General features: G+C 45.2%; 1 protein-coding gene across 2 annotated transcripts in view; it reads left to right on the top strand.

Annotated features, from left to right (window-relative positions):
- AZIN1 (antizyme inhibitor 1) overlaps positions 1-22,149 on the top strand; it is a 77,723-nt gene that overhangs the window by 21,582 nt on the left and 33,992 nt on the right. For both annotated transcript variants that reach the window (XM_032771316.2, XM_075063180.1), the window contains exon 3: positions 19,502-19,699. In XM_032771316.2, the coding sequence (XP_032627207.1) occupies positions 19,598-19,699 (102 nt within the window). In that variant the 5' untranslated portion in view covers positions 19,502-19,597. The remainder of the gene's footprint in view (positions 1-19,501; positions 19,700-22,149) is intronic.

Below are 22,149 nucleotides of genomic sequence, written 5' to 3'. Positions count from 1 at the left end.
CAATTTCATTTGTAAGGAAGCTGAAACATTCCAGTTTGGTTCTCCCGAAATGGATTGACTTTTTTTTCTTGAAACATCTTCCTGTGAATTTTGTTTTGACCATTTTGTTGTGGTTCAGGATGATTTCTCTCCCCCTCTCCCCTTCCAGAAAAATATTTTTTGGGTGGTGTGGTGTGGGAGAGGATTTCTATTTTCCAGCTAGTTTTTTTACAGTGATGTATATCAAAGGAAACCACCTTAACTATATTTTTAGAGCACAGGCTGCATATCCAGTGCTGTCAGTTTAAAAAATAAACTGTAAACTAAGGCATTTGTTATGGACACTCAGATACACTAAACAAATATTTGGTTTGAATCGCTTTTCAAAGTAAAACTGAATTTTAACTTTTTTGGCTTTCAGATTTTTGTATTGTAACAGCAATATTTAAGTACTTTAGGATATATATATTTTAATTGAAAGTTTTTAATCTAGGGATCCACTGTTACATCCCCAGGCTCTTCATGGTTTAACATGTACATCAAAGGTAGCAATTACATGGCTATGTGGCTCTTTCATAGTATTCAGCTGGATCTGCGTTAAAAGATATTGCCTTACTCTTGTGGGGTAAAGTGGATATTGTTGTCTGCTACCAGCACATTACATTTGTGTGACTTATGGTAATTCAACATTCCAAGCAAAACTTTCACTTCAGAGTTTGGAATGGTGGCTTCTGCCCAAGTTGTTCAGAGTAAGGTGCAGAAAAAGATTAAAATTAAGTACTAAACCCCTGTTTCCTCCCTCGGTTTGTCATATTGCCCCCCCTCCAGATAGCTTGTCATCTTTGATTCCATCTAATTGAGTTGTGGGGCAGAAAAGGGGATTTGAAGAAATCTCTCCACTAAGCATAGTCTGTAATACTAAACATCACCACCACCACCACCACCACCTTGATTAAATTTGAAAATCCCAGTCTGTATTGTCAAAGTATGAAGGAGTTGGCCTAACTCTGCTCTCACTGAAGTCAGTGGTTGACTTTAATGGGAGCAGAGTTAGACCATGGCTGAGAGCTTTAGAAAATGCGTATGTACAGTAACTCTTGACAAAATCAGATTTTTTTTCTAAAAGCTGATTAAGGGATAAATCCTAAAATGAAGAGCCAGCTTGTGTTGGATAGATGTGTACCTCCAAGGCTACTGAAACCTAACAGCTGAAGCTGTGTTCTATCTAACTGTCCTCCACAGAAGGATCAGTGCAGCAGAGAATCCACTTGCCTGCCTGCTGTGTAGGAAGCTGCTGCAGAGCTGTGTCACATAAGGAGTGGGCAGCTCCTGAAAACTTTCCCCTTTTCCAAACAAATCTACATCTGTTCTACTGCCTGCGGAGTCTCTGCACCTGTGAAGGAGAAGGGCTGGATTTGCTGTATTTAATTTTTCTTTGAATACATTTTTAAAAGTATAATGCCTATTGTATATAGTGTTAATTAACTACTCATTCCTAAGTCTCTTTTATTTTTGCCTTCTGCCTTTACAGTAATTAGTGAGTTTTCATTTTCAGAATTCAGTGGTTTTACTTAAGCATAACTCAAAGCAGAGATGATGCAGTATAACCTTCAGCAGACCAGATGTTCTTATTTGACAGAAAAAAATACATAGTGCATCTTCTGAAACCTGGCCTGTTTTTTTGTTTTTTTTTTTAAACTAGCTCATTTTGTAGTACTAGATAATTTAGAAAAACTACGGGAAATTTGAGCAATTTAAAAATTAATGTACTAAACTGAGAATAAATAAAAGCCCGTTTACTTCTATTTGTGCTGAATTTCACCAGTTGTCTAAGCATGCAGCTTCTTTTTTAAGTAGTCTCCTTGTGGGTGCTCTGCTATAGGTGTATGTGCACCTCTAATTGGAAATTTTAGGTTGCAGTGTCAGTTCAGCCCCCACATTCACTCTCCCTCTCTCGTGGTCTGCCTTGAGGCTCCCTAGCACTGTCCAGATTGAAACCAACCTCTTCTCTCCCCCCCCCCGGCCCCCGGGCCTTCTTGACTGCCTTTTGGCCTCAGCGAGCAGTTGTCCCTTTCTTATCTGTGTTGTTAGCATAAGTAGTAGCTTTTTTGTTCTTAATAGTTAGTTTCCTTTTTACCGGTTGATTTAAAAAAAAAAAAAAAAAAAAGCGAGGAGGGGCGGGAGAACTTCTGTTTGTTTCCCTGTCCTGTCTGGGGGTATTTCTCCTTCCCCCCCGCATGTAGAAGACACACCAAGTTTTTTTTTCAGTTCTTTTTTTTTTTTTTAAAAAGAACTTTCTTCTGCATCTCTCTCTGCTAGAGTATAATAGCTCCCTCCCCTCCCTCCCAGCATCCCCAGCTTCAAGAGGTGCCTCTCCTGCAAGGAGTTTGATTCCTAGAACAGTGTGGCTTGCCTGGGAGAGTTCATATTCCTCAAAAGTGCTCCCTATGCTATTCAGCTAAAGTTGTGTCTTGGAAGAACCAGGGGCTGAAGTTAAAACTCCTTTATGGAGAAGGCACTTCACCTTCCAGAGGCTCTGGTGCTGAAGGCTCTGGAGGTGATATTGGGGTCAACTTCAAAGGGTAGAATTGTGGAAAAAGATTCCCATAAAAGCTTGTGGGAAAAGGGGCTCCAAACCACCAAACTGAGTTGCCAGCCAGAGGGTTCCCGTAGGTGATTGACCACCTTGGTACTTAACATCTCTGAGCACAATACCCAAAAAATCAGGGTGCCTCTGCTATAAGCTCTGCCACACCACCAAGAGATGCCAGGGCCTCTGTCTGAGGCAGTGGTACCCCTCTAAGGACAAAAGAATACCAGACTGCCTCTGGAAGAGCAGCACTGAGAAAAATCTTCAGTCTAGGGATTGTTCATACTATAAATTCCTCAATCTGAACCTTAGAGTTCAAATATGATGTATAGCATAACTCCTCTAAGGCTAATTACCATCTTAGATCTGATAGCGCTGCCACCAGCCAAAAACTTTCCAGTGTTTGGCTCACTCTGGTCTCCCCAAACCTTCCTTGGGAACCCCCAAGGACTCAGATGCCCTGAGTCTACAACAAAGGGAAAATAACCCACTTCCTCCCCTCTTACCTCCCCCAGATTTTCCTGCTTCAATTCCTTGAAACACAAACCCAAGAGTTAAGAGTCTTTCCCCTCCCCAGAGGCTATGCATATTCAAACCTAGTTAAGCTTAACACAAAGAGAGGTCCCCCTCCCTTCGTTCCTTGCCTTAACCAGAGAAAACTCAAAAACAAGGTTTTTAAAAGAAAGAAAAAGACATAAAATATTCTCTGTATCAAGGTGACAATAATACAGGGTCAATTTCTTAAAGAAAAATGAATAAAACAGCCTTATTCAAAAAGAATTACAATTTAAACATTCCAGCAGCTACACACATGTAAATACAAAAAAACAATAACAGCCTATTGTTTTTCTACCTTTGTACTTACAACTTTGAAACTGAAGATTAGAAGCTTGAAGATAGAAAGATCCCTCTCATAGCTGAGAGCCAGACAAAGACACAGACCCAAACATTCCCTCCCTGAGCTTTGAAAAATCCAGTTTCCTGATTGGTCCTCTGGTCAGGTGTTTGGTTCTCTTTGTTAACCCTTTACAGCTAAAAGAATCATTAACCCTTAGCTATCTGTTTATGACAGGAGTGTTCTGCACCTTCATAACCATTGGTACTGACAACATACTATAGACGCTCCTCCGCAGTACTGAGTGAGCCAGTGGTACCACAAGAGTTCAGGTACCCTAAAGACCTGACAGTTTGGGAGGAACGGCAATCCCTGTTACTTGTTACTAGGTCCCTGGTACTGCGCACATCCCAGTGCCTGAGCACTGGGCTGTGGACCACCAATACTATGGTCAGCACCACCCTTACCCAGTGATGAGTCTGACAGTGACCAGGATGATGTAATTTCCCTGGTCTCTCATCACAATACAAGGCTGCATCCCAAGGTTCTCCCTAAAATTGTCTCCACTTTCCATATGAATCAGCACAGGGCAGGGGGGAATAGCTCAGTGGCTTGAGCATTGGCCTGCTAAACCCAGGGTTGTGAGTTCAGTCCTTGAGGGGGCCACTTAGGGATCTGGGGCAAAATCAGTACTTGGTCCTGCTAGTGAAGGCAGGGGCCTGGACTCAATGACCATTCAGGATCCCTTCCAGTTCTATCAGAGAGAGAGATCTCAGCAGATCCATCTCCATTTTTTTCTCCCAAAACCACACTGTGACAAGAGGTGATTCTGAATATGCTAAATATTGGAAGAGCACTAGCATTGTACTTTGAGAGAACTAAGGACTTCAGGAAGTCCTTTAAACTCTTCCTTTCACTTCCGGAAAGATCCAAAGGCTCCACGATACCGTAACAAGCTAAGATCTGCCATACTGGGTCAGACCAAAGGTCCATCTAGCTCATGATCCCGTCCTCTGACAGTGGCCAATCCCAGGTGCCCCAGAGGGAACGAACAGCTAATCAAGTGATCCATCCCCTGTTGTTCATTCCCAGCTTCTGGCAAACAGAGGTTAGGGGAACCATCCCTGCCCATCCTGGCTAACAGCCATTGATGGATCTATCATCCATGAACATATCTAGTTCTTTTTTGAACACTGTTATAGTCTTGGCCTTCACAACATCCTCTGGCAAGGAGTTCCACAGATTGACTGTGTTGTATGAAAAAAGACTTCGTTTTGTTTGTTTTTAAACCTACTGTCTATTTCATTTGGTGACCCTAGTTCTTCTGTTATAAGTAAATAACACTTCCTTATTTACTTCTCTACACCAATCATAATTTTATAGACTTAAATCATATCCCCCTTAGTTATCTCTTTTCCAAGCTGAAAAGTCCCAGTTCCATACCCCCAATTATTATTGTTGCCATTTTTTGGAACCCTTTCCAATTCCAATATCTTTTTTTGAGAGGATGACCACATCTGCATGCAGTATTCAAGATGTGGGTGTACCATAGAAATCATAGATCTGGAAGGGACCTTGAGAGGTCATCTAGTCCAGTCCCCTGCACTCAGGGCAGGACTAAGTATTGTCTAGACCATCCTTGACAGGGGTTTGTCCAACCTGCTCTTAAAAATCCCCAATGATTGAGATTCCACTGCCTCCATAGGCAATTTATTCCAGTGTTTAACCATTCTGATGGTTAGGAAGTTTTTCCTAATGTCCAACTTAAATCGCCCTTGCTGCAATTTAAGCCCATTGCTTCTTGTCCTATCCTCAGAGGTTAAGAACAATTTTTCTCCCTCTTCTTTGTAACAACCTTTTATGTGCTTGAAAACTGTTATCGTGTCCCCCCTCAGTCTTCTCTTTTCCAGACTAAACAAACCCAATTTTTTTCAATCTGCCTTCACAGGTCATGTATTCTAAACCTTTAATCATTTTTGTTGCACTTCTCTGGACTTTCACCAATTTGTCCACATCTTTCCTGAAATGTGTGCCCAGAACTGGACACAATATTGAGGCCTAATGAGTGTGGAATAGAGGTGAAGAATTACTTCGTGTCTTGCTTAAAATACTCCTGTTAATACATCCCAAAATGATTTTTGTTTTTTGGCAACTGTTGACTCATATTTAGCTTGTGATCCACTATGACACCCAGATCCCTTTCTGCAGTCCTCTTTCCTAGGCAGTCATTTCCCATTTTGTATGTGTGCAACTGATTGTTCCTTCTTAAGTGGAGTACTTTGCATTTGTCCTTATTGAATTTCATCCTGTTTACTTGAGACCATTTCTCCAGTTTGTCCAGATAATTTTGAACTTTAATCCTATCCTCTAAAGCACTTGCAACCCCTCCCAGCTTGGTATTGTCCACAAACTTTATAAGTGTACTTTCTCTGCCATTATCTAAATCATTGATGAAGATATTGAACAGAACCCATCTCTGCGGGACCCCACTCGTTATGCCCTTCCAGCATGACTGTGAACCTCTGATAACTACTCTCTGGGAATGATTTTCCAACCAGTGATACAACCTAGATGGAGCTACTATAAAGGTGGGTGCATTTCCCAAGTTTGTTTACGAGAAGGTCATGCGAGACAGTATCAAAAGCCTTATTAAAGTCAAGATATACCACATCTACCGATTCTCTTCCCCCCTACCCTCTCCCAAGGCTTGTTACCCTGGCAAAGAAAGCTATCAGGTTGGTTTGACACGGTTTGTTCTTGACAAATCCATGCTGTTACTTATCACTTTATTGTCTTCTAGGTGTTTAAGAAATAAATTTGCAATTATTTGCTCCATTATCTTTCTGGGTACAGAAGCTAAGCCGACTGGTCTGTAATTCCCTAGGTTGTCCTTATTTCCGTTTTTATAGATGGGCAAATATAAGTCCCTTTTCCAGTCTTCTGGAATGTCTCCCATCTTCCATGACTCTTCAAAGATAATTGCTAAAGGCTCAGATATCTCCTCCATCAGCCCCTTGAGTATTCTAGGATGCATTTCATCAGGCCTTGGTGATTTGAAGACATCTAACTTGTCAAAGTAATTTTTAACGTTGTTCTTTCCCTATTTTAGACTCTGATCCTACCTCATTTTCACTGGCATTCACTATTTTAGATGTCGAGTCGCCACCAACCTTCTTGGATTTTTATAGAGGCAATATATTTTCTGTCTTATTAATCCACTCATTATACTCCATACCCGAACATAGCCACTTTATGAACTTCAGACCCTCATATCTCAATGTCCGTACTCTGACCATCAACCTTTTACCTCCAATCGGGGCTATTGCTGATTATGTATTCCTTATGCCGCCCAATCTTGAACCAAACTTTGCACCCTCAGTCTGTAAAACTTCTGTGCTTAAACTCTGTACCGTTCACTTTTTTATCATCTTAATAAAATTTTTAAATCTATCCTTAATGATTCCCAATATTCTGGTCTTTTTTTTGACTGCCGCTGCACATTGAGTGGGTGTTTTCAGAGAACTATCCACAATGACTCCAAGATCTCTCTTGAGTGGTAATAGCTAATTTAAACCCCATCATTTTATGTGTATAGTTGGGATTGTGTTTTAATATGTGCATATTGGTGCAAAGACTATCCAAATGGGTCTCGGGTTGCATTAATCACTGTTATCAGGGGTGCAAACTGTTGCCTCTGTCCAGAATCCTTATGCACGCCACAATTTCTACCTTGGTTGCATTCCTTAAAGATGTCCCTATCTTGGAAATCTGGAGAAGTGCGACTTGAGCCTCTGTTCACAGTTTCATAGAACAGTATGCAATTACTGGAGATTTGGCCTTTGATGCCATCTTGGACTCCACAGTACTCTGGAGTAACAGACTCCACTCCAAAGTCTCAGCCCTCCATGGGGGATACTACTGTGAAGTCACCTACAGCGGAACACACATAGAGGGACACATCTTGAAGAACAGTCAAACACTATTTTTTCCTTAAAATTGTAGTATTAAGAAATGACAGCAACAGAGAACCTATTTTCCATCATTTTAACGTCTGTTTATAACTTGTCCTCTCTTTTGTCCATCAGTCCCTGAATAGATTCCAGAACTACACCAAATTTAATAAAATGAAGATTTGAGCTAGTCTTCCCACTGTTGTTTTGTTGTAACTGCTGCCTGCAGTCTGAAAATTGGGTTCATGGGCTCCTCCCTAGGATACTGTTGGAGTGTTTAAAATGATATTGTATTGTGCATAGTAGCTATGTAAACAGTACGCTGGTGTTCCATAGTGGCATCACTGATTCCAAACCAAATGTGCTGAGGTTTAAAAGTAAAATTTTAATTGCCAAACATACAAACTCAACCTAATCTGATAGACATCTCCACTGTCTTTCTGGTTCACATTACTTGTAGTGAGGTTTCTACAGCTAAGAACTTTGGTATCAACAGAATTATTTACAATCAGGGGATCCATCTCACTCTCCTGTAGTTTTGGCTGTGCAGGCCTCTCAAAAGTACAATTCTCAGATAAGCTATATGTACAAGGGCAGGTATGCCAGATAAGAAAGTACAGTTTTATTTAAGGCACTTTTCTGACCATGTAGTTTTAAAATGAGTCAAGGCCCCAGGCTTTGTTTCCATACACCAGATTAAAATGCTAAGTAGAATTGCATATTAGTTGTCCATATCAAAGATGGCCTGAGATACTAGCAGTATTGTTTTTCATAACCTTACTAAACACGCTTAAAGTAGTTTTACATTTCATTTCTGAGCATCCTTTTTGGGGAAAGGGTGAAGGGGTTAGTACAATGTACTCCTGAGAGAATTCTGTGCCAAGAAATAAAAATTCTACACACAGTATTTTTAAATTCTGTAAATTTTATTTGTCAATAAATAAATGTGATAGCTCCAACATGGCATTGGGGAGCACACGCTCCTGACAGCATGGAGATGGGAGATCACCTTGCAGCCCTGTCCCCTCACTAGGACATGGACTTGGTGGTGAGGCTGCACCTACCCCTGACACAGCACAAGGGCCAGGCCTGCCCCAGAAACACTCCAGGGCCATGCCCCTCCATGCCAGGTGCACTAGGGGTAGGCAGGAAGCTCAGCCTAGCTGGATGCAAGTGTGAGGGGATCCAGGTGTGGGGAAATCTGGGTACAGGTGTCTTGGTGGGGGTTCTGGGTGTTGGGGAGATCTGGATGAAGATCTGGGGTGGAGTTTGTCAGAATGGGGGTTTGAGTGTAGGGGCAGTTTGGAAGCAGGGGTGAGGGTCTAGAAGCTGAGTGGGCAGGGGCTTGGGTGCAGGGGGGCTCCAGATGCAGAATGTGAGGCTTGTTGTGGTGGGGGTTTGGGTGCAGGGGGTCCTGGATCCTTGGGGGTTGGGTGGATGGGGGAGCAGCTCCCTTTACAATGACTCCTCCCATCATCAACTGAGAAGTGGGGGTTGGGGTGAGTCTGACCAAGCCCTGACTGCTCCTTGCAGGGGAAGAGGAAGTCCCATCCTCCCCAGCCAAGCCAGGATTAACAGCTGAGCCTAGCACAGGGTAGAAGCCACTCGCTGGAGCATCCCCAGCTCCTCCCCACCCTGCCCCCAGATTTACGTCTCAGCTGGCTGCTCTGGGCACCCAGAACAACACACTCACACTGCTGGGGAGTGGCACATGACAACTTTTGCGGATTCCCTTTGCTTCCCATCAGAGAGTCATTTTTTGTCAGGGAAGCAAAGAAATCTGTGGGGACATGAATTCTGTGCGTGTGCAGTGGTGCAGAATCCCCCCAGAAATAGTACAATGGTCTTCAAGCCATCTGAAGTCATAGTTATCTTACTAACTTTTAGAAAGTCAGCCATGTTTTGTGGTGGTTCGAGTTATTTTTAACCCCTTGATAGAAGTATAGCTTTTTGTGCTATACTTAGGACCTCAAATATAGGAAAATGCGGATCTTTGAAACAATGAGGAGTTCTTTGAGTGATTGCTCATGTATATTCGACAGTGGGTGTGCGTGCTCGCCACGTGCACTGGTGCTGGAAGTTTTTCCCTTAGCAGTACCCATGGGGGGGTGGGGAGCACTGCTGTGACCCCGGAGTGGCACCTCTATATCGTGCTATAAGGGGAGCTGCGCACTTTCCTCCACTCTCAGTTCCTTCTTGCCGCCAGTGAAGGTAGTCGGAACTTCGTGCTCCAGCCTTGTTGCTGTTTGTCTAGTTAGCCTTAGTAGTACAGTTTTTCAATAGTTAAATAGTTTCTCCAGTTAGTTGTCTGGGCTTGAGGCATGCCCTGTGCCCCAGGCTTCAAGTTGTGCGACTCCTGTCGCAGTTCTATGCCAAGAAGTGATCCCCGCACACACTGTCTCTGCTGCTTACTGAGATCCACATAAGTGAGCACTGTAGGATCTGTAGATCTTTCAAACAGCAGACTAAGAATAAGAGGGACATTAGACTTTGCATGCTCCTAGTGGAATCAGTGCTGACACTGGCATGCTGCACGGATTCGGCGCCCGGCACTGCGTCTTCGACGGCGCAAAGTCCCCTCTGCTATCCGGCATCGCTCCCCTTCAAAGAAGCAAGGGAAGACTCAGCAGCACCGAGAGAAAAGTGAGGTGAGACTGGACCCAAGGTGGGCAGCCCGCAATCCCCCTGGGGGACCTAGGCCTTCGACTTGTGTTGAGCAGAGCAGCTCGGTCCCTCCGTCTGTGCGTCCCCTGAGGTGAGGATTCCATTGACGGCACAGGCCACGTGAGACATTTTAACCCTCTTGGTATCCGGGGCGCCGTCTGGGACGGGCCCTCGATCTCAAGGGAAGCCGCCACTGGGAGCACAGCAACCCTCCCCAACGTGGCACAGTCCCCGCTCCAAGCACTGCTTGCTGCCTCGCTCGACGCAGTCTTTCTGCAGCTCACACCCAGCCCTCTACCCCGCTTAGGCTGACTGGCTTGCAGCCTGCGAGGGAGCCTCGGAACTCCTCTATGACCCGCCACCAGGGACACAGGCACCAGGATAACCGTGCCAACTGCTGTTCTTCGCGTCAAAGCTATTGAAGCCGATCCCGTCGCCGCCAACATAGACGCTCCGACTCAAGCTTCCGCTCTACCAGATATCGTGCATGGGACTCATCTCGTAATTCACCAGCACCAAAGTGTCGTAGCTCTGGCCGCCGGGGTGAGTACAGGAGTAGTACCTTGGATGGGTACCAATCTTTGTCCTCAAGGTCCCAGTCATATGGAGGGCACCATCGCAGGCATCGTTGCTCCTACGATACCATGCCATCGTCAGTGACCTCCACATCGGCACCCGGCCGTCCATCTCCAAATTGCGTGGCTCTGCGAGAGCAAACTGCATCACCCGGCACCCAAGCTGATCAGTGGCACGGAGCACCATGGCAAGGGCAATGGTGTTAATGGGCACCATGGCCGCAGATCCCTGCCCAGGCAAGACCTCGCTCGGTGGCCAGAGTTTCTCAGGCTCCTTTGGCCTCCCCTCCACGACAGAAGGAGAAATCAACAGGTCCTGAGCCGATGGTACCAAGGCTGGACTCTGACCTGGTGATCGACTCACCAGTACCATTCGATGCCCTAGGCTCCATGCTGGTCCCCTCACCGGCACTGCAGGATACCATAGCAGCACTGCTGCCCATCCCACAAGAGGAGCTCTTGGTGAGCCCTGAAGTCCTCAAGAGGGCGGTGTCCAATCTCCAGCTCCAGGCTGAGGAGATGGAGCTGTCTGACTCTCTTTAATGTACTGTCATCCTTGGCACCAGGCCATGTGCCCCTACCTCTCCGCCAGGGGGTAGCCAATATCTTGACTACCCTGTGGCAAACCCCAGCTTTCTTGGTCCCCATCTCCAAGAAAGTGAAGAAATACTTCGTGCCGGCTAAGGGCCACAAATACCTGTACTCCCACCCGGCACCTAACTCCCTGGTGGTAGAATCAGTTAACGACCGGAAACGTCACGGTCAGTTCGCACCCACCTCTAAGGATAAAGATGCCAGGAGACTGGATGCGTTTGGCAGGAAGGTTTATTTCTCGGCGAGTTTCCAGCTCAGCGTGGCCGATCACCAAGCCCTTCTAAGTCGATATGATTTCAATCTATGGGGGTCCCTACCAAAGTTCGAACCTCTCCTCCCGGAGTAAGACAAAAAGGAGTTCAGGGCTCTGGTAGAGGAAGGGGCATCAGCGGCGAAAGCAGCCCTCCAGGCGGCAGCAGACACAGCAGCCCGATCGATAGCCTCTGCTGTATCCATGCTCAGGGCATCATGGCTTCTCCTGTCTGGACTGTCTGCAGAGTCCCAGTCCTTGATGCGGGACTTTCCCTTCCACGGGAACGCATTGTTTGCGGACAAAACTGATGTCCACCTGCATGGGATGAAAGACTCCCGTACAACCCTGCAAACCTTGAGCCTATACATCCCTCCGGCGAAGGACAAACCTAAGCCGCAAACTTCAGCTTCTCCTGCTAGGGGCAGATACGAGCCCCCTCCTAAAAGACCGAGGGAACAGAGACGCAGGTCCCAGTGTCGGTCCCGCTCAGCCCCAGGGCCTGGCCCCTCAAAGGGCAAAAGGCAGGGAAAGAGGCGGTATTAATTCTTTGCAGGGGGCCACTGGGCTTGTTGCCAGGGAGACACCCCTCCTCCCCCTGGTTAATAAAGTTTGTGTTCTGCAACCGTTTATTTGCCTTCCGAGTGGAGTGGTCCCAGATAATGTTGGACACTATTTCCAAGGGCTACACGTTGCAGTTCACTTCACCCCACCCCCAGCGCTGGGCGAGCCTCGGGGATCTGGAGCATGCCTGTCTCCTAGAGCAAGAGGTGGCACGCCTCGTCCACCTGTGGGCGGTGGAAAGGGTACCGGTAGAATTTCAGAACAAGGGCTTCTATTCCTGGTATTTCCTCAGGCCAATCTTAGACCTCCGGGATCTCAACAGTTTTATGGTCCGCTACAGGTTCTGTATGGTATCCCTGGCCTCTCTCATCCTCTCCCTGGACCCGGGGGATTGGTTTGCGGCCCTGGATCTCCAGGACGCATATTTCCATATCCATATTTTTGAGGGACACAGGTGTTTCCTCTGATTTCTGGTAGGGGAATTGGCCTTTCCACAGCCCTCAGAGTTTTCATCAAATGCATGGTGGTGGTAGCAGCCTATCTCCAGAGGAAAGGGGTACAAATTTTCCCTTACCTGGACAATTGGCTTCTCAAGGGCACTTCTTGGTCCCGGGTACAGGCCCAGGTGGGACTTCTGTCCACATGTGCAGATTTTGGCCTAGTGGTAAACGAGGCCAAGTCTACGTTAGTCCCGGTTCAATGCATACGGTTCATAGGGGCTCTACTGGACTCATTAGAGGCCACAGCCTCTCTTCCCTGGGACAGGTTCGAGACCCTAAAAGGTCTCATTGCCTCAGTCATGGCCTTCCCAGTGACGACAGTGAGATTGTGCCTTCGGAACCTCGGTTACGTGGCAGTATGCACGTCCGTGGTTTGCCATGCCAGGCTCAGAATGAGGCCCCTCCAGCCAGGTTTGGGACGGGCTGGACAAGGTTGTCACGATACCGTCCCAGGTAGTTGCTGCCCTACAATGGTGGTCCCTTCTGTGCAATATGCTGCAAGGGGTCCCCTTCCAAGAAATCTCCCCCTCACTAGATCTGGTGTTGGATGCCTCGGACGTGGGCTGGGGAGCCCACATAGGAATGTTCAAATCTAAGGGAGATGGTCATCTTCGAAATTATCTGTACACATAAATGTCAGGAAGCTCAGGGCAATACGGCTGGCATGCATGGCCTTCTGCGGGCACCTTCACAGGAAGGTGGTCAGAGTCCTCATGGACAATATGGCTGCGATGTATTACATCAACAGACAGGGATGAACACATTCCTCGGCCCTATGCTTGGAAGCCCTGAGCCTTTGGGAGTTCTGTATAGCCCACAATATCTCCCTTCAAGCCTTCCACCTACCGGTGCCTGCAGTGTGTGGGCTGATCACCTCCGGAGGGTGTTTTCCCACCAGTATGAGTGGTCACTCCACTGGGAGGTCGCCCTACAGCTCCTCCAAGAGTGGGGAGTTCCCCGGGTCGACCTCTTTGCAGCTGCCCCCAGTTCTGCTCCAGGGGAGGGACAGGAAGGGGGGGTGATCTCGGATGCCTTCCTCTGGTGGTTGGCCCAACTTTTCTATGCCTTCTGACCTTTCCCCGTGATACGCAAAGTCCTGCAAAAAGTAAAAGCAGACAGGACGCATGTCATCCTCATAGCCCTGGATTGGGCCAGTCAGCACTGGTACGGGACTCTCCTGCAACTCTTAACGGCTCCTCCGTGGTGGCTGCTGCTTCGCCCAGTTCTCTTCTCCCAGGAGTGGGGATGCCTCCTGCACCCCAACCTGGCCGCACTTCACCTGATAGCATGGTTGCTCTGTGGTTAGATGAAGAGGGGAGGTGTTCGGAGAATGTCAGACGAGTTCTGCTGGAAAGCAGAAAAACGTCCACGCGATGGACGTACCTGGCCAAATGGTCTAGGTTCTCTAGGTGGGCAGGGGAGCAGGGAACTTCCCCATCGTCCGCATTGCTCCAACTCATTCTCACTTATCTCCTGTCCCTTAAGACCCAAGGGCTAGCTCCCACCTTCGTCAGGGTGCATTTGGCGGCCATATCGGCCTTTCACCTGCCGGTACAGGGCCACTCAGTCTTTTCCCACAGTATGATCTCCTGCTTTCTAAAGGGCCTGGATTGTTCATTCCCATATGCTAGGCCCCTCGTGCCACAACAGCATCTAAACCTAATGTTATCCTGCCTCATGGGTCCTCCCTTTGAGTCCTTGGCCACGTGTTCCTGGTCTCACCTGTCATGGAAGATAGCATTCCTTGTGGCCGTTACATCAGCCCGACGTGTCTTCGAGCTTAAGGCCTTGACCTTGGAACCCTCATATGTGATCTTCCACAAGGATAAGGTCCAGCTTCATTCACACTCCGTTTTTCTCCCAAAGGTGGTCTCCACATTCCATATGGATCAGGATATTTTCCTAGTGGTACTCTGTCCTAAGCCCCATTCCTTCAACAAGGAGCGCCGCCTGCACACGCTAGATGTGTGTAGGGTGTTGGCTTTTTCCTAGACCGAACCAGGCCATTCCGGAAATCCTCGCAGCTGTTCGTTGCGTCGGCTGAACAGATGAGGGGGCAGACGATTTCTACCCAGTGCCTTTCGCGCTGGATCAGCTCATGCATACACATGTTATGAGCTGGCAAGGCTTCCCCCGCTGGCTATCGTTAAGGCTCATTCTACGAGAGTTCAGGCCTCGTCGGCCACCTGTGTAGCTCACATCCCTATCCAGAACATATGCAGAGCTGCCAAGTGGTCCTCTGTCAACACCTTCGCATTATGCGATCGTCTCCTAAGTATGGGATGATGCCGGGTTTGGTAGGGTGGTACGGCATCCCAGAAACCTGTAAACTCCTACCTGCCTCCATCAGACATAGTTTGGAGTCACCTACTGTGGAATACACATGAGCAATCACTGGAAGAAGAAAAGACAGTTACCTGTTCCATAACTGGTGTTCTTCAAGATGTGTTGCTCAGGTGTATTCCACATCCTGCCCTCCTTCCCCTGTCGAGTTGTCTGGCAAGAAGGAACCAAGGATGGGGGGAGTGCGCAGCTCCCCTTATAGCGCGATATAGAGGCATCACTCCAGGGGTTGCAGCGGTGCTCTCCCTCTCCCCCATGGATACTGCTAAGGGAAAAACTTCAGGTACCAGTGCATGTGGCAAGCACGCACATCTACTGTGGAATACATCTGAGCAACACATCTCAAAGAACGCTAGTTATGGAACAGGTAACTGTCCTTTCTTTTCATTTGGTTATTGCAGCGTCTGTACAATTTGTTCTAAAAACTGTTAAAATCTACAAAGCTTTTATTTCAAAGCAAAGTAGCATATCTTTCTAGTAAGCTCTCAACTTTTTCCTAATCAGTGTGACATCTTCAACCAGAGTTTTTGGGCAATATCCACAATGTTTGTGTAAAAATGATAGACAAGTTTTTTTAAACTCCAGCCTAGGATCTGGATAATTAATCTTTAAAATCTCAAAGGGTTCTAAAAGAACTTGTTTTAAGCAGGATTAAAAGAGTTCAGCCTATTAAGCAAGTAAGACTGATGGAATGATCCAGTCAGCAATTGGTAATTCTTAGCCATGTGCACATTTTTATGTGAAATTACTTGGCATTATGTCACATACACCCATATTAATACATTGTGTATTTAATAAAAAACATGTTTTAGTTATTCAGGGCCCTTCTTGACCCAAATTGTCACTCTGTTAAATTGAATTGATGCACCTTGTTCAGAAAAAAACTTTTAACTGCCAGTTCAGACTTTAAGTATCAGAGGGGTAGCTGTGTTAGTCTGAATCTGTAAAAGCAGCAGAGAATCCTGTGGCACCTTATAGACTAACAGACGTTTTGGATCATGAGCTTTCGTGGGTGAATACCCACTTTGTCAGATGAATGTAGTGGAAATTTCCAGGGGCAGGTATATATATGCTAGCAAGCAAGCTAGAGATAACGAGGTTAGTTCAATCAGGGAGAATGAGACCCTGTTCTAGCAGTTGAGGTGTGAAAACCAAGGGAGGAGAAACTGGTTCTGTAGTTGGCAAGCCATTCACAGTCTTTGTTCAACAAAGAGAGATCAACACCTACAAAATTCTCTACCAGCATGCTCAGAACTACAATACCGCGCACGAGGAAACATAGAGCAATAAAGACACAGATCAAAAGAGCCAGATGTGTACCTACAGAATCCTTCCTATATCTGCAAGACAACCCAAGATAAAGAAACGACAACAGGATCCACTGGCCAGACAATACAGCCCCCAGTTATGAAACCCTCCAATCCGCATCATCAGGGATCCGTACAGCCCATCGCTGGACAATGACCCACATTTCAAACATAGGCCTACGGGTGGTCAGGCCCCAATCCTTGCCCACAGCAACTTTCTATGCCAACTCTGAAGACGTAATCCACCAATCGGAGCGAGACGGAGCGAGCTCCAGCCTATGACTAGGAGCGCTATATAGCGCAGGAGGGCTATATCACACGATCCGCGCGGGTTCCAGTACGCGAGAGGAGTGTATGCTCTTAGAGCATAGAGACATATCAGCATTGATCCTCAGGATGTCACACCCAATGTGAGTACACTGCACACGGATTCTGTCTGCGCGAACAGATAAGTCTACAAATACAACTCACGGCGATCAAACGAATTAGTAGCGACAGCCAAAACCAATCACAGGACCTAACCAGATCAGTCCACAATCCATCACTCATTCATTCACTTGCATCGAGACGCACCACCAATGTAATATACGCATTCTATATGCCAGCAATGCCTGCCTCTGCTATGTACATCTGGCCAAAATCCTGGACAGTTCATCTAACGGGAAAAGAATAATGGACACAAGTCAGAATATTAGAATGCAATTACAAAACTGCAGGAGAGCACTTCAACCTCCCTGGCCAGCAGCTATAAGTCAGACTAAAGGTGGCCATACCTGCAGCAAAAAAACTTCAGGAACAGCTCTTTCAAGAGAGAAATCTCTGAGCTTCAATTCAAATCTGCTAATATTTTGACACCATCAGCTCAAGGGAAGCTGTTGAAATCGTGTGGAATTTTTCAGAGTCTCCTTCCCATGGGTCCAGATGATGAAGATGTCATCAATGTAGCGTAGGTAGAGAAGGGGCGTGAGTGGACGAGAGCTGAGGAAGCGTTGTTCCAGGTCAGCCATAAAAATATTGGCATATTGTGGGGCCATGCGGGTGCCCATAGCAGTGCCACTGATCTGGAGATATATATTGTCATCAAATTTGAAATAGTTGTGTGTGGGATAAAGGCACAGAGCTCAGCAGCCAGTTGTGTTGTGGCATCATCAGGGATACTGTTCCTGACAGCTTGTATTCCATCTGTGTGTGGGATGTTTGTGTAGAGAGCCTCTACATCCATGGTGGCTAGGATGGTGTTTTCTGGGGGGTGACCAATGCATTGTAGTTTCCTCAGGAAATCAGTGGTGTCACGGAGATAGCTGGGAGTGCTGTGGCATAGGGTCTGAGTAGAGAGTCCACATATCCAGACAGTCCTTCAGTGAGAGTGCCAATGCCTGAGATGATGGGGCATCCAGGATTTCTGGTTTGTGGATCTTGGGTAGTAGATAGAATAAGCCCTGGTCGGGGCTGTAAAGGGTATGTTGATTTGTTCCGTGTTAGTGTAGGGAGTGTCCTGAGTAGATGGTGCAGTTTCTTAGTGTATTCCTCAGTGGGATCTGAGGGAAGTGGCCTGTAGAATTTGGTATTGGAGAGTGTCTGGCAGCCTCCTTTTGGTAGTCAGACCTGTTCATGATGACAACAGCACTTCCTTTATCAGCCTTTTTGATGATAATGTCAGGGTGGTTTCTGAGGCTGTGGATGGCATTGCGTTTTGCACAGCTTAGGTTATGAGGCAAGCGATGTTGTTTTTCCACGATCTCTGCCTGTGCACATCGGCGGAAGCATTCAATGTATAGGTCCAGACTGTCATTTCGACCCTCAGGAGTCCAAAAGACAAATTAACTCAAATTTGGCTATGAATATATTTAGAAATACGTATATTTGCATGTTTCTTACATCAGTGGTTTATTTTGAAGTCTGTCACTGTTTAATCTCAGCATAGCACATGCAACAAATGAGTTTTAAAACATGCAGTTATAGCTCTTATACAATTTTCGAGCTTCTTAAATAACTGCTTTTCACTGATGTTATCTCCACTCTATTGATATCTTCAGCTCTTCTTAATAAGAGATTTGAAAGACAGTATATAAAGTAAGACTGGCACAAAGTCAATTATTTTTTCCATCCTGGATTTAATATATGCATAAAATAGGTATGCATTTTTATTTTATAAATTCAAAACAAAACTGTGAACGGAAAATATAAGAACAGCCTAACAAATCTCAGTGCTAGCATGTTTCCAATAGACTCAAGGCTTTCTTGTGGATAAGGCCTCCACGAATAGGGGTTTGTTTACACTTAAAATGCTGCAGTGGCACTGCTGTAGCACTTCAGTGAGGATGCTACCTATGCCGATGGGAGGGGTTCTTCTGTCAGCGTAGATACTCCACCTCCCCAAGAGGCAGTTGCCAGGATTCTCCCATTGACCTAGCATTTTCCACACCCGTGGTTAGGTTGGTTTAACTGCATTGCTCGGGATTATGGATTTTTCATGCCCATGAGCAACGTAGTTATACCAAGCTAATTTTCTTGTGTAGACCAGGCCTCAGCAAGAAGCATACTGTTGAAAGCCTTGGTATCTGTCTCCAAATATGAGGAATAACATAGAAGGGGTTGCAGCTATTAAGATGATAAAGAACATCCAGTGCTGATCGCACTCTGGACATTGAACTATGCTTCCACACACAAGGTGGATGAGATAATATATTTTATTGGACCACCTTCTGTTGGTGAAAGAGACTTTCAAAAAACACAGCTCTATACAGATCAAAAACTTGTCTTTATCACCAATAGAAGTTGGCCCAATAAAAAAGATTTCCTCACCTAACTTATCTCTAATATCCTGGGACCAACATGGATACAACAATATTGCAAACAAGTTTCCATCCACCCACGTTTTGGGTTTACAGTTTATCTGAGTATTTTTAATAATTTGTATAATCCAGAGCAGTACATTTTTAATCCCTGTCATGAAACACAAATAAATGTGTCCAGCCTGAGACCCTTACCAAGAACAGGACTTTCATATGAACTATTTCAGCCATTTGAATAGAGGTAAGGGTAGTGCCTTTCTAGTAGAAAATAAGACAGTTGACTCATCTCAAAGTTTAGCATCAGTTTAAGGCAGTTTTATTCTATTTTACTCCGAGAATTAGTAAAATTGTGCATCTTTGTGCAGGACCCACAGTCTCTTGATCCAAGGTAAGTGAAGGGAGCAGAGCAGAAAGCTTCATTTAACAAGTGTCTTATCATTTGCAGCACACCAAAAATGGAAGGTCCTTCGTAAATTAAAATAGAAGCCTTGGGGGATGATGTGTGTTGTTTGTTATCAACTGGTTTATTTTACCATTTTTGTTTCTGTGGTGCAGTTTGTTGCATAATTTAAGGACCCGGATCCAAGGCTTGACGGCCTGTCCCTTGTGTTTCTTGGTTTATGACTGTCGGCTTTGCGGAATACGGCTGAGATGAAAGGATTTCTTGAGGATGCAAACTACTCCATTGGCTTGCTGGATGAAGGAGCAACTCTTGGAGATGTTATTGACAACTATGTTTATGAACATACACTTGTAAGTATTTGATACCCAAACCCTTCTAGTTTAACTGAATTAATTTTCATGTATAATTTGCTAGTACTTAAATTCTTCAATTCCTAGTCTCAAATTAAGTCTGACTAGCCAAGTGTATTGTAGGCAAGATGGCAATGACACACACAGTTAAGGTTGCCTAACCTTTTTAATTAGAAACCCCTTTCCAATTGCTTATAACTTTGCTGAATTTTCACCATTTGGGCTGAAATTTTCCATGTTTGCTCTCTGCCTCAGGCTGAATTTTGTTGGCAAAGTTTGAGCAAAAACTGGTCAGCCACTTCCAAAAATGAGGTTGTGGGGGAAATCGCTTTGCCAATGTTAAATAAATAAAATTATCCAGCTGTTCCTATGAAGAGCTTTAGCATATATGGGATTTTGAGCAGCGACTTGAAGTTTGGCCAGTAGATAGTGCTGGGTTTACAGAAGTGTCTTTTACTGCCCCCATGAAAATTTGCCCAGATTTAGCTGATTCATAAGCCTCTAAAAAAAAAATGATTTGCACGTGCTCAGAGATTGTTTGAGTCTTCCTGTTAAAGTTTCTATATTCCATCTGCACTGAGTAGCCCCACTAGTCCCACAGAGCTCTTCTCCGCATATGCTAAGTGCACTGTATATGCTCCCAGGTCCCAGTGAGCCCCCTACATGCTAGGAACAGAGCGGATGGGGTGGGGGAACAACAGCAGCTACTCTTTCAGCCTAGAGGAAGGTCTACTGCACTGGGAGCCAGGAGGAGACCATGAGTTCTAGGCTTGGATCTTTTACTGACTGGTTTTATTAATTCTGTGATTTTTATTGAGCATGTATCACACCCCTATCTTAAGAAGCAGGCAAACAGCATAAAGGGGTAATGGAAGGTTTGCACAAGGCCATTTGTGGCAGAGCTCAAAATAGAACCCCTGTTCTTTATTATGCCATACCTAAGAGTTAACCAGGTTGCACAGGTGACCTGGCATTTTCCTAACTTTTGAGTGCTTGACTTTAGAACCTTAATGTACTTTTAGTATAGACTCTTGTATAGAATTGTAATGATAATCTTGATGCCTCAGATAAATGGAGGGGAAAAACCTCAAATCATGTCAAACCACCCCAATATCCTTCTCTGACAGGGTAACAGGGTTTGTGGAGGGGGGAAGCAGTAGATGTCATATATCTCGACTTTAGTAAGACTTTTGATACCGTCTCACATGATTTCTTCATAAGCAAACTAGGGAAATATAACCTAGTGACGAACCTACTATAAGGTGGGTGCACAATTGGTTGGAAAATCGTACTCTGAGAGTAGCTATCAATGGTTCATACTCAAGCTGGAAAGGCATATCAGGTGGGGTGCAGGAGGGATCTGTCCTGGGTTCAGTTCTAGTCAGTATCTTCATAAATTTGCCTAGTGGCACAGAGAGTACACTTACAAAGTTTGCATACGATACCAAGCTGGGAGGGGTTGCAAGCACTTTGGAGAATAGGATTAGAATTCAAAATGATCCTGACAAATTGAAGAAATGGTCTGAAAGAAATAGGATGACATTCAGAAGGGACAAGTGCAAAGTACTACAATTAAGGAATAATCAATTGTACAAATACAAAATGGGAAATGACTGACTAGGAAGGAGTACTGCAGAATGAGATCTGGGAGTTATCGTGGATCAAAAACTAAATACGAGTCAACACTGTAATATTGTTGCAAAAAAAGTGAACATCACTCTGGGACGTAGTAGCAGGAGTGTTGTAAGCAAGACGTGAGAAGTAATTCTTCCACTCTGCTCAGCACTATGGTCTCAGTTGGAGAACATTGCCCAGCACTAAATTGCTCAGCAAAGGCCTCCACAGGAGAGATGTGGATAAATTGGAGAAAGTCCAGAGGAGAGCGACAAAAATGATTAAAGGCTTAGAAAACATGACCTACAAGGAAAGATTGAAAAAATAGGATTTGTTTAGTCAAGAGAAGACTATGGGGGGGGACATAAAAGTTTTCAAGTATGTGAAAGGTTCTTACAAAGAAGAGGGTGATAAATTGTTCTCCTTATCCACAGAGGGCAGGTCAAGAAGTAATGGACTTAAATTACAGAGGCAAGTTTTCTAATTGTAAGGGTAGTTAAGCACTGGAACAAATTACCTAGGAAAGTTGTGGAATCTCCATCACTAGATGTTTTTCCAATCAGGATAGACAAAGACCTGCCAGGGATGGTCATGATTAAGGCTACAATTTAGTCATGGGTAATTTTAGTAAGTTATGGACTGGTCATGGGCAGTAAACAAAAAATCACAGCCCATGACCTGTCCATGACTTTTTTTAAAACTAAAGATAAAATAAAAAAAGAGCAAGTTAAAAATCACTCAGAAAAGTTAGATGCCTGCAAGTCACCAGGGCCTGATGAAATGCATCCTAGAATACTCAAGGAGTTAATAGAGGAGGTATCTGAGCCTCTAGCTAT

Source organism: Chelonoidis abingdonii, chromosome 2, assembly GCF_003597395.2.
Source record: "Chelonoidis abingdonii isolate Lonesome George chromosome 2, CheloAbing_2.0, whole genome shotgun sequence".
NCBI lineage: Eukaryota > Metazoa > Chordata > Testudines > Testudinidae > Chelonoidis > Chelonoidis abingdonii.
Note: the sequence above shows the minus strand (reverse complement) of the source record. Positions and strands in the feature narration are given on the sequence as shown.